The 15,344-nt window shown below is 42.8% G+C and overlaps 1 protein-coding gene across 2 annotated transcripts; it reads left to right on the top strand.

Moving 5' to 3' along the window:
* Nucleotides 1-1,287: 1,287 nt before the first annotated feature.
* Nucleotides 1,288-11,361, top strand: HLX (H2.0 like homeobox). 2 transcript variants are annotated; one of them, XM_070741100.1, is made up of 4 exons: nucleotides 1,288-2,340; nucleotides 4,945-5,124; nucleotides 6,005-6,189; nucleotides 10,392-11,361. In XM_070741100.1, exons 1-4 carry the CDS (start codon nucleotides 1,776-1,778, stop codon nucleotides 10,809-10,811), a joined length of 1,350 nt encoding a protein of 449 aa, XP_070597201.1. In that variant the 5' UTR covers nucleotides 1,288-1,775; the 3' UTR covers nucleotides 10,812-11,361. The 2 variants fall into 2 exon arrangements, with proteins under 2 accessions (XP_070597201.1, XP_070597209.1); XM_070741108.1 differs by lacking the exon at nucleotides 4,945-5,124.
* Nucleotides 11,362-15,344: the final 3,983 nt, after the last annotated feature.

Here is a 15,344-nt window from a genome sequence, read left to right as displayed (position 1 = left end):
AGTGCTGAATTTCGGTATATGACATCAAACACTTCTGGACCTCAAGGGATTTATTTCTAAAGGAATCTAGGTTTTTCTTCCTGATTTTTAATCACAATTCCCTAGCACTTGTTTCTGTGATTGGGTCAGATTCAGAAAATCTCCTTTCACTTCTGAAAAAGAAGTCAGAATCCAGGGGATGTATTTGTGCCATCTTTGTAGGTTCAGGCCTCGTTGCCATCCGTTCACATATTTCGGGATTATGGTTTCGAAACAGCCTAGCCACATTCAGGGAGCTCGCCGCCGCACACTTTTGTCGACTGAAATAGCAACTCGGTCCTTTAGCGACCCACGGAAGTTTCGAGCACTAGTCAATCTCAGCCTACCTGCCTATATCAAAGAATGGAAAGTTGCTGCGAACAAAAGAGTCATCCTCCCCACACCCTCCATATCCTCCATGTTCAGCAATGGAAGGGAATGGCACCACAGCATATATTTTTTTAAAAAAATCTCCTACTCCGTTAGAAAGAACTTGGGAATTTATTTGGAAAAGGGAATGTCGCATCTTTGCATCGCCCGCGAGGGTCTCCTCTCCTTCCGGAAGAAGGCTCTGAAAGAGAAGCCTATAAAGCTGCCTCTGAAGCTCAAATGGGACGGATCGTGAAGAATATTTATTCATTAATTAGAGTTGGAAGGGACCTTGTAGATCATCTAGTTCAGGGGTAGGCAAAGTTGGCTCTTCTATGGCTTATGGACTTCAACTCCCAGAATTCCTAAGCCAATCATGCTAGCTCAGGAATTCTGGGGGTTGAAGTCCATCTGTCATAGAAGGGCCAACTTTGCCTATCTATCCCGATCTAGCCCAACCCCACTCCCCCCGCTCAAGCGGGATAAAGAGAGCCTACGTGCTGGAATCGGGCATCTACACCAGTGTTTCCCAACCTTGGCAAGTTGAAGATATTTGGACTCCAACTCCCAGAATTCCCCAGCCAGCATTCGCTGGCTGGAGAATTCTGGTTGTTGAAGTCCAAATATCTTCAAGTTGCCAAGGTTGGGAAACACCGATTTAAACCACTTCCTCGGGCAGAGGGGATTCGGCGAGACCAATTAAGGAAGAACCCCCGTAGGCAGACCCCGTTCAGGGCACGGAGAGCCCCGGAAAAGCCGATTTTTCGTAAGTCGAGAGCCGTCAACAAACTTGAGGGCACGGCGGAGGCGTGACTTGCCGCTCCCACTCCTTCCTTTCTCGGCCATCCCTCCGCTTCTCATGATAGGCCGCTTTCCGTCCAATCAAATCCCAGAAGAAACTTTTTCTTTTTTTCCTCTCCGAGGTAGGGGAAGGAAGGAAAAAAAAAGACAGTGAGTCTGGGAAGCTGCTTTTGCCGAAGGGTCGCGGGCGGGTGGATTCTTTTCATCCTCTCCCCCCCCTTCCTTTTCCAGAGAGGGAGTTTCTGAGCGCGCGCGTGTGTGTTTGGATGTGGACGCGCGCGAGAGATTGTTTTTTTTCACCTTTTTTGGGCGACGGGGGGCTGTTGTTGTTATTTTGTTTGTCTTGCCTGGCTTTCGCAGGCGCGTAGCTGTGGAGCTCTTGCGTGGCCCCCGTTTCGCCTCCGACGATGCGGCCAGGCCGAGAGGCGTTTCGCCGTTGAAGCTCTCCAGGCGGACCCAAGACGGGAAAGGAGGCACTTTTATACCCCTCGTTGGTTGGCTGGCTGGCTGGCCGTTTGGCAGTGGGTCAGTCAGAGCGCCCAGCGACCGAGTCCGTGTCTGGTCCAGCTGCGACAAGAACGTGCAGGATGTACACCGCCGGCCTCGCTCCCTTTTACGCTTCCAACTTCAGCCTGTGGTCGGCGGCGTATTGCACCCCGGCCGGCCCTGGCGCAGGCGGCTGTTTCTCCTTGGATCCCTCGGGCCTCAAGAAACCCTCTTTCTGCATCGCGGACATCTTGCACGCCGCCGCCGCCGCGGGAGAAGCATCGGTGGACGGCCTACCCGCCGCCGCCGCGGCTAACCTGGCCTCCCATTTAGGGGGGATCCACGCCCACGCGCAGTACCGCGCCGCCGCTTCCCCGCTCAGGCCGACTCCCATGGTGGCCCCCCCAGACACTTCGGTCGCCTTCGCCACCAGGCTGTCGCCCCTCTCGGCTGCCTACCCCCCCAACAGCTCCCATCCTCAGCACCAGCGCTCTCCCTCTACGGGCAGCTCCGGCGCGGGGGCACGGACCCCGGGCGTTGGGCAAAGCCGCCCGGCGCACTCGTGCTCTGCAGCCGCCCCTTCGAGCAAAGACTTGAAATTTGGGATTGACCGCATTTTGTCCGCCGAGTTCGACCCGAAACTGAAGGAGAGCAACACTCTGAGAGGTTCGCTTCCCTCCCCCCCCTTTCTCCTACTTTCTGCAGAACCTTAAATTGTTTTGTTAAACTGTATGTGGAAGAGAACTGTCTGTGTGTGTATGAGCGCGCTATAAACGGAGAAGCAGTGGCCCTTAAAATTTGAGCGTAATATTTATTTATTAATTGGACTTGTATGCAGACCCTCTCCCTGGACTCGGGGCGGCTCACAACATCTAGCGAAACACAACAGTACAGTTATCCAATTAACATACTAAAAAGTTCTTAAAATTCTAACTATAGTAATAGTAATATGTATGTATGTATGTATCACATGTTTTTGCTGAATTTTTTTAAATTAAGGGAGACTAGGATAACGCTATTTTGGCCTTGTTCTGGCCTCATGAGCTAGCCATACCCTTACTGGGATTTGATCCTGGGGCTTCAAATCCCAGTAAGGGTATGGCTAGCTGATGAGGCCAGAACAAGGCCAAAATAGCGCTATCCTAGTCTCCCTTAATTTAAAACAAATCAGCAAAAAATGTGATACATACAGAATATAGTTTGTTGGCTATGAATAAATTAACTGCCTTGAAATGGCCCTGGGTTGGGCCAAGAGGCAAAAAGGAGCTGTGATGTTCCTTCAAATAAACCAGGGTGATCCAACAGAAACACACACACACACACACACACACACACACACACACGGCAAACGCTGGCTGGGGAATTCTGGGAGTTGAAGTCCAGATATCTTCAAGTTGCCAAGGTTGGGAAAAACTACTTTAGAGGGTCCCTACTTTCTCTTTATCTCAAGGGAGATCAATATGTAAATCTTCCCAGTTCAACTGGAAGATCAACCAGGGTTCTGTGTGGTCCTGCTTTGAGGTTGGGTTAAACTGGGGGAGGGGGGGGGGTGAGAAGCAAGAAAAAAGTGAAAAGCAAGAAAAACTGTTTGCAACTTGCAGGGAGGATGGGTTAAACTGGAGGAAATAGGATTCTTTTTGATAAACTTTCTTAGGTTATTAATGCCTGATCCTTTTAGATTAGCTCGAAAAGATGGGGGGGGGGGGACCACAAAAAAAAATCAAAACCAAATCTTTGACTACAATCAAGCATAACTTTGTAAAATCAGCCCTTTCCAGAATTGGGGGAAGGAAACCCAACGCAGCTCTGCTGCGGCTGCAAATGTTTCTGTTGTTGCTCAATGGAACAAACAGTTGAGCAATTTGGATTGCTTAAAAATGCAGAAATCTTTGGAAGAAATTCAGGCCGGTCTCCTTCCAGAATGTATTTACTTGGAAGTAAGTCTCATTGATTTGGACAATGCTGTTCTAAACTAATTGAGTGGCTTTTCTCAAGGATGACATGGTATCTGAATTGTCGGTACAATGTAGACCTGTTTTCTGACCCCCCCCCCCCACAAAATTGGGAATAAGTCCCCCACGAGGTAAATGGGGTTTATTTCTCAGTAAGCATTTGTAGCTTTGCACTGCCCATCAATGCATGTATTAATCTGGATGTTGGTGATAAGAGCAACCAACCTGTCTCCATGGACGAAGTCACACCATTATGGGCATATTTATGACACAAAGGAAAATGATCTCTGATTGCACTTAACGTTAAATATCCTTGTGGATTATGAGAAATGCAAACTGCCCAAGAGAGCTTTATTTTCCAGGAGATAGATACACAGGCATGCAGGCAGACAGATAAGATAGCTGGGATTTAATTGTAAGATCACATAAAAGCTGCAAAAACACCTAAGTTTGAATTTTCCGGGTGGATGGCCTAAGCTCCTATACGGTGAAAGCTGGTTTCTTAGATTGAAGCCCATTGGCCCAACTTGTTGCTGGGCATCCTTCGGCCTGAAGCTTGTTTTTAACCTGTCAGGTAAATAAATATGTTGGTCCCTTTGTAAGCAAATTCAGTTGAAGAATGTGCTGAATCAAGGAAGAGAGAATTGTCTAGAGGCCTGTCAGAAATGTGAATTGCCCTTTTACTTTCAGTGTAGCTACTTCACATTCATTAAAAAAAACCCCTAAGAAAAGCAGCTTGGGCTCTTCATAGAAATATCTTACTTTCAAATAATGCATGATTTGAGCCCTTCAGTATTCCCTTTCCCCCCCACTTCCCTCCAACTATCTTTGGAGTGGAAGCATTATCCCAAACAGATTTTTTCAGCACTGCTGTACAAATGGCTACATTAACTGGGAAATGTAACCAGGGAGAAAATATCTTATGGCCAATCTCATCTGTCTGTCACGTGGCATGTAAGGCCGAAAGAGGCACCCGTGAGGTTTTTGGAGAAATTCTTCCTGGTTTGGGCCTACCAGAGGAGTGGTTTCAGCTTCTCTTGAATAGATTTGGAATTGGCTTTGGAGTTTAGTTTGGGTCTTGGGATGAGGAACACGTGCTGTGAGCCTCACAGTGGCATTTGTGCCCAGAGGAGTTTGTTAGTTTCAGGTCTGTTGAGGGCCTCCAAACTTTTGAAGGTGGCCTTGGAGTCCCCCCACTTCCCTACAGGCCACCAGGGCTTGCCACCGATGGGCTGTGGCTGAGGTATGTAGTGAGGGTTGGGGCCTGCACCATTCTGCTAGTCTTGTAACAGAGCTCTCCTTATTCCTGTGCCCACAGATCTGACCTCTTTATTAACCGCCAGCCGCCCAAGCGGGATTCATGTCCCCACATTACAGCCTCCGTCCGGCCAGTTCTTCACGTCTCTAGAACCCATTAACGAGACTTCTGGGGTCCTGGGACCCTTAAACACAACCCCAAGGAATTCCGTTCAACACCAGTTTCAAGACACTTTTCCAGGTATAAAAAACTCATCCTCTCAAAGCCAGAGTGAACCTGGCTGCCTTCCGATTTTCCCATCACCCATAGGCAATGTGGCACGTTTCCTGGCTAAAATTTATTCCCTCTGGAAGGCACCCAATTGAGGAAAGGAGGTAGATTAATTTTTTTCAAGGTCCCCCCCCCCCCTTTCTCCTTACTCACTTTACTCTTGAAATAAGGATCATCGAAGCAAGCCTATGGCAGGCTCAGCGCTTGCAATTAGGATTCTTCAGGAATCAAATAAGGATCGTTATTTGTTTCAGCAGAGCTTACTTCCACGCAAATGGGTCCTGGTTATGGATGGGTCTTTTGACAAGCCAAAGCTTAACCTTAGGTGTGAAAAAGGAACCAATGAAAGATTGTTTCTTTTGCTTCTGACTTAACTGACACCCTCTCGGGGCTATAACTTTGGAAGGCTGGGATTGTTAATGTGGCCAAGAAATTTAGCAACATCTGGAAGATTGGGGGAGGGGGGGTAAAGGCGCTGACTTGCAAGGAGGATCCGAGCCCGGGGATCTTTAGAGGGGAGTTTAAATAGACTAGCAATCCAGCAGCATAAGACAACCCAAAGAAAGGAGGAATTTGTAGGGGCGGGCTACGTAATTTCAGGGCGCAGCAGCGGCAGCAAGGGGTTCTTTTGCAACCACCGAAAGACAAGATTAGTGATCCTTAACTACAGGAACGGGAGCTATTCTTAGCAGCTGATTTCTACTGGAGAGTTTCTTGGAAAGTTAGCCCCCTTGGATGCTTTTTCTCTGCAAGCGGGGGCGGGCGGGGATTCAACTTTTATCCACTCAAGATCAACCCCTTAAATGCCTTTCTCTCTCTTTCTTTTTTTTTCTTTTGTTCAACTTTCCAGGTCCATATGCGGTGCTCACGAAAGACACGCTGCCTCAGACTTACAAACGGAAACGTTCGTGGTCCCGGGCAGTTTTTTCTAATCTCCAAAGGAAAGGATTGGAGAAACGCTTTGAAATCCAGAAATATGTCACCAAACCGGACAGAAAACAATTGGCCGCCATGTTAGGGCTCACAGATGCTCAAGTAAGGATCCCCCCCCCCCTACTTAAAAAAAATCCTTTTGACTAATTTATCCGTAGCTCCAAACCTGATCGAGCATTTAAGCTGTGATTCTGCTTGGACGTCTATTATAAATCTCACCCTTCCACACACTGTTATTTGCTTAAATGTTAATTATTTGAAGCAAAAAAAAAGTCATCGTAGCAAAGAAATTAAACCCACATGTTCCTAATATTTAATATGTAGCAAATAGACTTGCCCACTTCACCTTTCATGCGCAATACGCACACCACAAGTGCCTTGTGGTATCCTGATTTTCTACTCGCTGGACAAATGTTTCCAGAGGAGGAACTTATCCCATACAGTAGTTCTACAGTAATATCTTACTGAAGGTGTTTTAATTATTCCTTGACTTATTCCAAAATAATTTCTAAACGATGGGATATGTACACCAGCCTCACTATCATAGCCTTATTTCAATTAGGCTGGCAGAAGACATGGAGTTGGGCAGCTAAATCATCAGGCCACATTTGCACAGCACAGCAAGTCATAAACAATAAATTTAATCTAGTGTAGCGGGTTAATGGTATTACAACTGCAGCCCTTAAGATTTTGCCTGATTTGGTTAAGTTTCATGGCAGAAGTCAGTCACCCACCAATACTTGAATTCAGGAAACTGGATAGAAAATGGAGTTCTTATATACCTGTTAACGATCTTCATATTTGTCCATATTCGGAGACGCTGAAACACTGCCTCCCAAACTTGTCATCTAACCCATCTGCACACTTACTGAACAGAGTGCACGTTTGTGCAACCACATCAGTCACAAATCAAGCCACTATTAGCCAACACGTTAAACCTAATTTTAACCTTGATTACATTTTGTGGGTCTGGAAGGGAGTACGTGATGGAATATTGCACAACCTAACTCCTTTATGGTTCAATGCATTGGGGAAACCCAAAATAGAGATCAATTATATAATCTGTTAAACTGGGTAGATCTTGTTTGTGGAAGGTGGTTGAAGTGGAGAGTGTTTTATGTGTGGGAGAGGCGCCTGCAGGGCATAAAAGAACAACTTAACCGTCCCTCCCCCCACCAACCTCTGGGTGCAACATAAGCAATTTGTTTCTACATGGCTTCGTCCTGAATAAGACAAGGCAGTAAATAACATGTCTAGCGGGACCATAAATTAGGTCCAAGATTGATCTGTCATTACAGCTGAAGTGTTTATTTTGGCTGCTAGCGGGAAGTGCTAGCAAGAAAGGGCAACTGGCTGAGAAGAAACCAAAAATAGGGACAACTGCCATTGACTCCAGTCTAATCTTGTGGAACTGAGTTCACAGTTCAATCAGAGTTTTTTTTTCTTCTATTGATATAAGGGGGGAAAATTGGACAAATGCACATGTTTTCTTCCTCTCTCTCCGGTGTTTGCTATTATAGCAGGTGAAAAGGGATTCTTGTTTTTTTCCCATTCATTCACAAATGCCCTTTCAGTGTGAGTGTGGGCTAAATTTTATAAGCTGGGAACTTGGGAAGTCTGTCTTTTTTGAGGAAGGAAAACTTCCGAGCACTTTCTCTAACTAATGTGTAAACTGTCGCAAAAATGCCAATACTATCCTCCTAGCAGCCCCGTGGATTCAAATGTTCAGTGATTCTTACCTTCACAAACCTTGATTTATCATCCAGATTCTATTATAGCACAGACACAGAAATCTGAATGTGTAGAAGTGGCTGACTGAACTACACTTCCCACCAATTCAAGTCAGGCTGGTCAATGGTGGTGGATATTGGAGGTTCCTATAAAGAAAAGATGGGGTGGGGGTAGAATAATATTTAATGAAATAACATAATCATAAAAATATTCTTTTTTACTTTTTAAATATCTTTTCTTTGGACAAACACACAAACATATTGTACCCTATTTGTAAAAAAAAATGTCTGGGAAAGCAGGCACACTCTTAATTTTCCCCGAACTCACTTAAATGACTTCTGAAAAGTAATTTCCACTGAGTTCACTGGATTTTGTCTATGGTAAATGGATAATATCTTAACCTTTTTCTTTGAAAATTAAGTTGATAACTTCAATCTGATCTTTCAATTTGTTTTAGAATTAATGTTAAAATTAGCTACCAAACTATATATGCAATTATACCATCAAGATGGCCTCCTTTGGAATCATGATCAAGGACAGCTGTTTTATATCAACAAAATAAAATAAAAATGTAGTGATAGAAGGGTCAGGGTCATTTGTTTTAAAATGTTTAAATATTTTAACAATGTAGGTATAAATGTGATCAGCTGTTATTGGCATAATGTATCTCCACCCCTGCAGTTTACATACAGTACTTGATCCTCCAGTTGGAAGTAGAAAGGAACTCCAGTCACTGGAGTAAAATCAGGCTGAGGCACATTCCCTGATACTTTCCAGAATTAAAAGCCTGGGCTGTTTGATTAACATTCCAGCCTCAAATCACCTATAGACCCTCCAGATTTTAACAACAACAAGAACAAAAATGAAGTGAAGGGACAACTAAGAAATAAAAGAAGACCTTCTAATTTTAATGTGCTAAATGCAGAGGGACAAATTAAATGCAGAATTGTACAAATTAAATACCGGTGCTTTACATAATTTTGTTATAGTCAGAGAACAGAGGAAGACCCGATTTGTCTGTTTGTCTGTCTTTCTTCTCAGTTTTGTTAGGAAGTGAAAATATAAACCAGTGACTGCCTGCAAATATTTCTGCAGGAAAACGCTGAGTTCACTCTTAGAAACAGCAGGATTAAGAATTTGTGAAGTACTTAGAAAGGGAAGGGAAAACTTGGGAGTTCAGCAGTTTCATTCCCCCATTGATACATGGTTTTTTTTTTTTAAAAGTCCAAGGTATTTTCCTTTTCCTCTCTTCTGCCTTTTTTTTGCTCCACTAATGTAACCAACCTTGATCGTGCCAGATTCATCTTTACCCAATTGCCTTTATTATCTTGCATGAAAAGGGGGGAGACCTTTAAATCCTGGATTAAATTTTGGAACCCACTTTCTCTATGGGGCCTGAATAATCATGTGGCTAATGTTTTAAGAGGATCCAGCAAAATGAGCTCCAGATTTTGTCAGGAAGGAAAGGGGTAGAGAGGAAAGAATGACATTCTGCTCAGGTAGCATAAACACTTGGAGTCATTGTCCTTTCAGCTACTCTTCATTTCTGGCAGCTACTTGGACAGATCCCTGCAGGGTTTTTTTTCCCCTTTTTTTGACAAGGTTGTGAGAAGTGTTTTGCCTTTGTCTCTTTCCTAGACTGAAAGACAGAGGGACTAGCTCAAGGTCACCCAGCTCTCCATGTTCTAGCCTGCTGCCTTAACCATTAGTCAGACTTACTGAACTCTAGGATTAGAGACTCCCTAAATGCCCAGACAATTGTGAAGTGGTTCTCTCACTACCTAAAGCATCAACACCTGCTCATCTTCCCAGTCACAAGCAGCTCCCTCCATTCTTGAGGAGATATAAAGACTGCTCAAAGCAGTTAAATCAGCCCAACAGTGGTTGGATGACTTATTTATTTATTTATTCATTCATTCATTCATTCATTTATTTATTTGACTTCTATGCACCCAACAGGATAATGAGAAAATGGCCATAAATTTTCATTTAAAAATGAGAATTAACCTCAAAGACATGATCCTTTTTAATTTCTGTATTGTGTATTGTGTATTTCTTTATTCAGTAGAACTAGAATATTTCATTCTACTTAAAAAAAATGATCCCAGATCAGGGAGGGGAACTCTTGCAAAATGGAGCAAATGCTGGCCTAGCCCAAGTTTTTGGTTATCAACCCTTTGCTTTGTGTTCTCCACCCATCTATCTTTTTGTTACCATATTGATATACGGTATTTGTTCCTGGGTTCCTTTGCCATAGTTTACTTTAGTGTTATATTGTTGTTTTACTTGTGTTCCTTTTAACACAATTTTCATTTTTTTCCCCTTCTCATCATTCTAAGCCGCCTAGAGTAGCCTCGCAGCGAGACAGGCGGCCTATATTATTATTTTTATGATTACTATTATGATTACTATTATGATTACTATTATGATTACTATTATGATTACTATTATGACTACTACTACTACTACTACTACTACTACTACTACTACTACTACTACTACTACTACTACTACTACTACTACTACTACTACTACTACTACCGACGATGATGCATCCATATATTTGCCCGCAGGTGAAAGTCTGGTTCCAGAACCGGCGAATGAAATGGCGGCATTCCAAAGAAGCGCAGGCGCAAAAAGACAAAGAGAAAGAGCCGGCCGAGAAGGTAGCTGCAGCCGGAGCGGCTTTGGGACCCGGGCCGGCAGGCGAAGGCGAGCTCGAGCGCAGCCCGAGCCGCTCGGAAGGCGAAAGCGACAGCAGCGAGGCGGAATCCTTGGATTTGGAGCTCGGAAGCGACGCGGAGCGGACTGAGCCGGGAGCCGCCCCAGACCAGGCCGTGCAGCGGCACATCTCGGAGCTCCACTCAGCCGCCGGTGGTTTGGAGGTCGCAGCTCACCCTGAGCCGCCGCCTCCTCTACCAGGTCTGGAGCAAGTCCGGGAGCCTCTGATGCGGCGCCCAGAGTCTTCGTTTTGCCTGCGGGACTCTCCGTGATAGGCCTCCCTTCTGCCAAGCTGGGAACTTGCCAAGAGCCCCAGCTCTGAGGGCTTATTAGCCTGATAGAGGCGTCGTGGATGCGGAGATACTAACTCCTAGTGTGGGCGGAGTGCTCCAGAATGGGGGAATTGACTTTGAATGGCGGGTGGAGCTGGGCTATCTCCTCGGAATCGGGTCCCTGTATGAAGTGTGCGGAGGGGAGGCCTGCCTAAAAGACACGGGGCGGCCCTGAGGTGATTCTGCAGGCCTCCAGACGGCACGTCCTGAAATGGGTCCACTCAGGTAGGCAGGGAGGGAAGTTGGGCGTCTTCACGGCAAAGAGTCGTCCGTCCCTGTCCGTCCCCCCCCTCCCCCCGGCACGAAGACTTCTGGTTCAAGGAAGCTTAGGAGAGGCCAGGGGGGAGGGGAATCGGCTTTTTCAGCCTTCAATCCTCTGCTCCCTTGCCCCGTGGCGAATGGTTGCTTGAAAAAACGAATCTGGGAGAGCAAACAGACTTGGAGGGAGATGGAGAAAAGTGGATTGTAAATAAAGAGTTTCTTAACATTTTAACGGGTATTTTTGTTCGTGGCAAAAGTAGGCTTAATGGTCTGAAGGCTGAGTTGCTGATTCTTTCCTGCTGCATCTGAGCACCCATTCACCTTCTCTTCATATCTTCAAATTCTGTGTCGTCCCCCCCCCCCCCATAGGATGGTATGTAATAAGTACTTTGAAGAAAGGGTAGGCAACGGGCAAAGTTTGTTCCAACCTTTTTCTGAATTAAGAAATCCAAAGTTATACTATATTATTTATTATTAGCCGAATCCCTCAGGAGTTGGGCAGCTTATAAATTTGATAAGTAAGTAGAGAGTCAGGCACGTTCATGTTCATTATTTAAAGCTGCTTTGAATAGGGGAAAAGTTAACTTCAAAATAGACATAGCCAAAAAAAGGGGCAGTTCTCCACAACTAATCCATGCTCTCCATTGTTGGTTTCTTCCAGAGATTCAGTCTGAAACTGGAAATTAAGATACAAATGCAATTCCATTCCCAATTATTTGAAACTTAGTTGGTAATAATAAAGCACATAGCATAAAGTTAGTTCCTCATCAAGCATTTTGCCCCTTCTGCACATTTATCTGAAAATGGAAGAAACAGCATTACAAACAATGAAATTATGTATCTAGGAAGAAATTGGGTCTGGGGAGTAACAATTATAGGACAAAACTGATTTACTTTTTAATTCATCCTCCACTATTTCACTAACAACATGCAACTTAGCTAGGCAACTGAATTTGAGAAGAATGTTAAGGGTTTTGTTACCCCTTAAAATGAATAGATTTATTACAGACTGAGCTCTCATCTAACTATATAAAAAAACCCCTAATGCTGGGACAATAGCAGTAAACCTTAGGGTAGACAGAAATAAAAAGTGCCAGGATGTAAAGATGGTTTTTATTCTTTCATTGGCAGTAGTAGCTGCTTGATGGTTATACATACTTTTTTTGCACTATCAAGATAATATTTAGTTGTGTTCAAGTCTCAGGAAACAGAGATAATCTTTGATAAAACACAGCTCAGCTTCTCATGTTAAAATGGAATAAAATTAAGGGATATATGTACAATAAATGATAGTTTTACAATAAGAAAAGGGAAGGTATGCACTCATATTGTTACTTATGATATATTCACAATCTGTATAATCTGCTATCTTGATTTTATTTCCACTTTTGCCAATAGTTCTAGCAGATGTAGAAACGAGACTGAATATTATGAACGATTTATGAATGACTTTTTCAAGTCACTAGAAATAAGATGATTTCTCAATTGGAATTTTTTCCACAGATCCCAAAATTTGCACATGTGCATGCCTGCATATCCGCACACACATGCACACACAAATTATAGCCTTTGGAAAGTGCAGGGGACATTAAAGGCGTTGGCAGAAGGCAAGCAATTCCTGATCCAGAGGTTTTGCATCCATGCTATAGAGCAAAAGCTGAAATCTGGGATTCCAGGAATTCTGGGATCTATAAGCCAGCAAAAATTAGGGAACAATCTGGAATTTGAACCTTTGATTTTTCTTTTAAACCAAAACTCTTTCCCTGTCATTCTTGTGAGAATTATATTGCACCACTGTAATTTATCTAAATTTGTCTTGGATCATAATGTTCTTTTGAAATCTCAGCTATGCTATTAGACAGGCCAAATGACTCATTCTATTTATACAACCAAATCACAGAATTGTTTTATTAAGCAGCTTAGGATCAACCTCTGCTTCATCATTTCACATGTACAGTTTATGATGTACAAATTAAGTTTTGTTGCAGCCACACTATATGTCGCATGTTTTGTTGCTATACTATATTGCTGTTGAGGTAGATCATAATTATTCCTGAGGATTGCAAAACATGAAGGCTTTAGGAACATTTTCTCAAAAAAGAAAAAGGCAAAATGTAATTTTTACTAAGGGTGTAATTTTTAATAATCCATCCCCAACTGCAGTTTAAAGTGAGACGAAACTAGCCATTCTATGATTTATCACCACTTAGTATCAACATGTATGTTTCTATTCAACTATTCTAAAATTGACAATTAAAAGAACCAATGTGATGAAGGACAAATTGATAAATTCCTCTCATTGAATTATCTGTTACTGATCACAGCTCAATTTATTTTCCTTAAATTTGTTTAATCTACAGAGGGGATTATCTGTCCTCCATCAGCACAAATAGTGTGGAAATCCAATAATATACAGAAGGCCACATATTCCTGGTCCTTTAATCCAGTCCAAAGGAAACACTGCTTTCTTGCTAGATATAGTCTTGATTTCTCACTTGCTATCTTGACTCAGGCCAGGTATAGTATGGATAGAAATTCTACTCTGTAATCATTTGGAGACAGTCAATAGCTACTTGGGATCAGGTATGGGTATGAGCCTCACAAAGTAAGTTGAATTTACTTTGTAAATAAAAGATTGCTATGAATTAGGCTATAGTTTCCCATCTAATTCCTTGTATTTTGAACAGAAGTGGATCTCTGTATGCACAAAGGAAGTGTAATAATAGGAAGTAGAATTCTTATTTCTACTACCATTCTTGACCATCTTCCATACAAGCCTTACTGGTGGGAAAGAGCAACAAGGATAGAAATAGGGTGGAAAGAAAAAAAACCTGTAAAACTTTAGCAGAAAGTGGAGTTTTTGATAACAAATGTAAAGAAAAGAAATATCTGAAGCAATCAATCATTCCCAGCCTGCATACCGGTAGTTGTTGAAGCATGGAATCATTTCCCATATTAGATGTAATTTCAGTGTCATTAAGACAAATCCTGGCACCTCCCTTACTAGTTGGGATTGATGGCAACAGAAGGCACACAAAGCTTACGGTCTTACACTATGTTCTACCACATTTGCTTCTGCATAAGTATGTTGTTTCTGTGATTGGATTTCAATCCTATACCCCTATTTGCTCAGAGTAAAACCCCTTAAGTGGGATTTACTTTCTTTGATGATTTATGACTGAATTTCTACATAAAGTTTAATCCTGATCCCAAAGCAACCAAACACAATTACTATATCAGGTGACCTTCTTTTGCCAACAGAATAAGCCATATTGTCATTTAATATGATGCACACCAGGCTGAACAATATTCTAAAAGTATTCACATCTTGGTTTTGTCCAATGTCTTGTGTTAGGGGAAATCAGCCAAAGTAGGATATGCAAGCAAAAGTACTAATTTTCAAGAGTTATTATATGCAAGTAAATTTTATGGAAAATACACATTATTTTCTTTTTCTGAGGATATCCCAGTGGCAGTCATTAAGGTGATGGAATCATCATTCTATAACATCTGGAAGACTTTTTTTTTTTAGTATTAGCCCTTCACCCATTTGATTGGGATTTCATATTGGTAGTATTTTCATGGAGATACTTTCATGAAGGTACTTTCTCACAATAAGCTTAAGTCCCACCACCATTCTAATGCTGAAACATTAGGTTTAACATAAGGAACCCTTCTGTTATGTAGAACTTTTCCTTTGAAAAAGACTGATCCTCACTAAGTCTACTCTCCCAAGCTAAGTTACTAAGACTTTTTATCTCAGGGCTCCTTCCTGGTCATAGGTAGAGAGGTTCCACCGAAGTCTTGGGGTCTTGCTTCAAGATATCTAGCCTGGGTTCTCATTTCACTGGAATTGATGTTCCTCTTGCTTGCCATACAGCATAATGTCCATATTCAGATTGGAATGGTCACTTATGTCCCTTTGATTTAAATGGGGTTTGTAAGTTAAGATGAAATTAACTGGAAGTGAGGCATTCTTCACAGTTGCTTAGTTTGTTTCAGCTATTTCCTCCTGATATTGGGCTTCACTGAGGCTAAACTCCTTTTTAAACACACGAATCTCTACCAAAATGCTCCCTAGAATCTAATTCAGGAGTACTGAATTAGATGCTAGAAAGAAGAGCAGAAATCATTGAGATCTATCTTTAGATAACATGTCTATTAGAAAGGTCCTCACTTAGAACTAAAATACAAATTAAATACAGTTGCAAA

Source organism: Erythrolamprus reginae, chromosome 1 (genome assembly GCF_031021105.1).
Source record: "Erythrolamprus reginae isolate rEryReg1 chromosome 1, rEryReg1.hap1, whole genome shotgun sequence".
Classification (NCBI taxonomy): Eukaryota; Metazoa; Chordata; class Lepidosauria; order Squamata; family Dipsadidae; genus Erythrolamprus; species Erythrolamprus reginae.
This window is presented reverse-complemented; position numbering and strand designations above follow the sequence as displayed.

What these genes read in the sequence shown, in the direction of transcription:
- HLX (XM_070741100.1), top strand. Translation starts at nt 1,776, where the DNA reads ATGTACACCGCCGGCCTCGCTCCCTTTTACGCTTCCAACTTCAGCCTG. An exon ending in GGAGAGCAACACTCTGAGAG is followed by an intron (nt 2,341 to 4,944) that starts GTTCGCTTCCCT and finishes CTGTGCCCACAG; the next exon opens with ATCTGACCTCTTTATTAACC. An exon ending in TAGGGCTCACAGATGCTCAA is followed by an intron (nt 6,190 to 10,391) that starts GTAAGGATCCCC and finishes ATTTGCCCGCAG; the next exon opens with GTGAAAGTCTGGTTCCAGAA.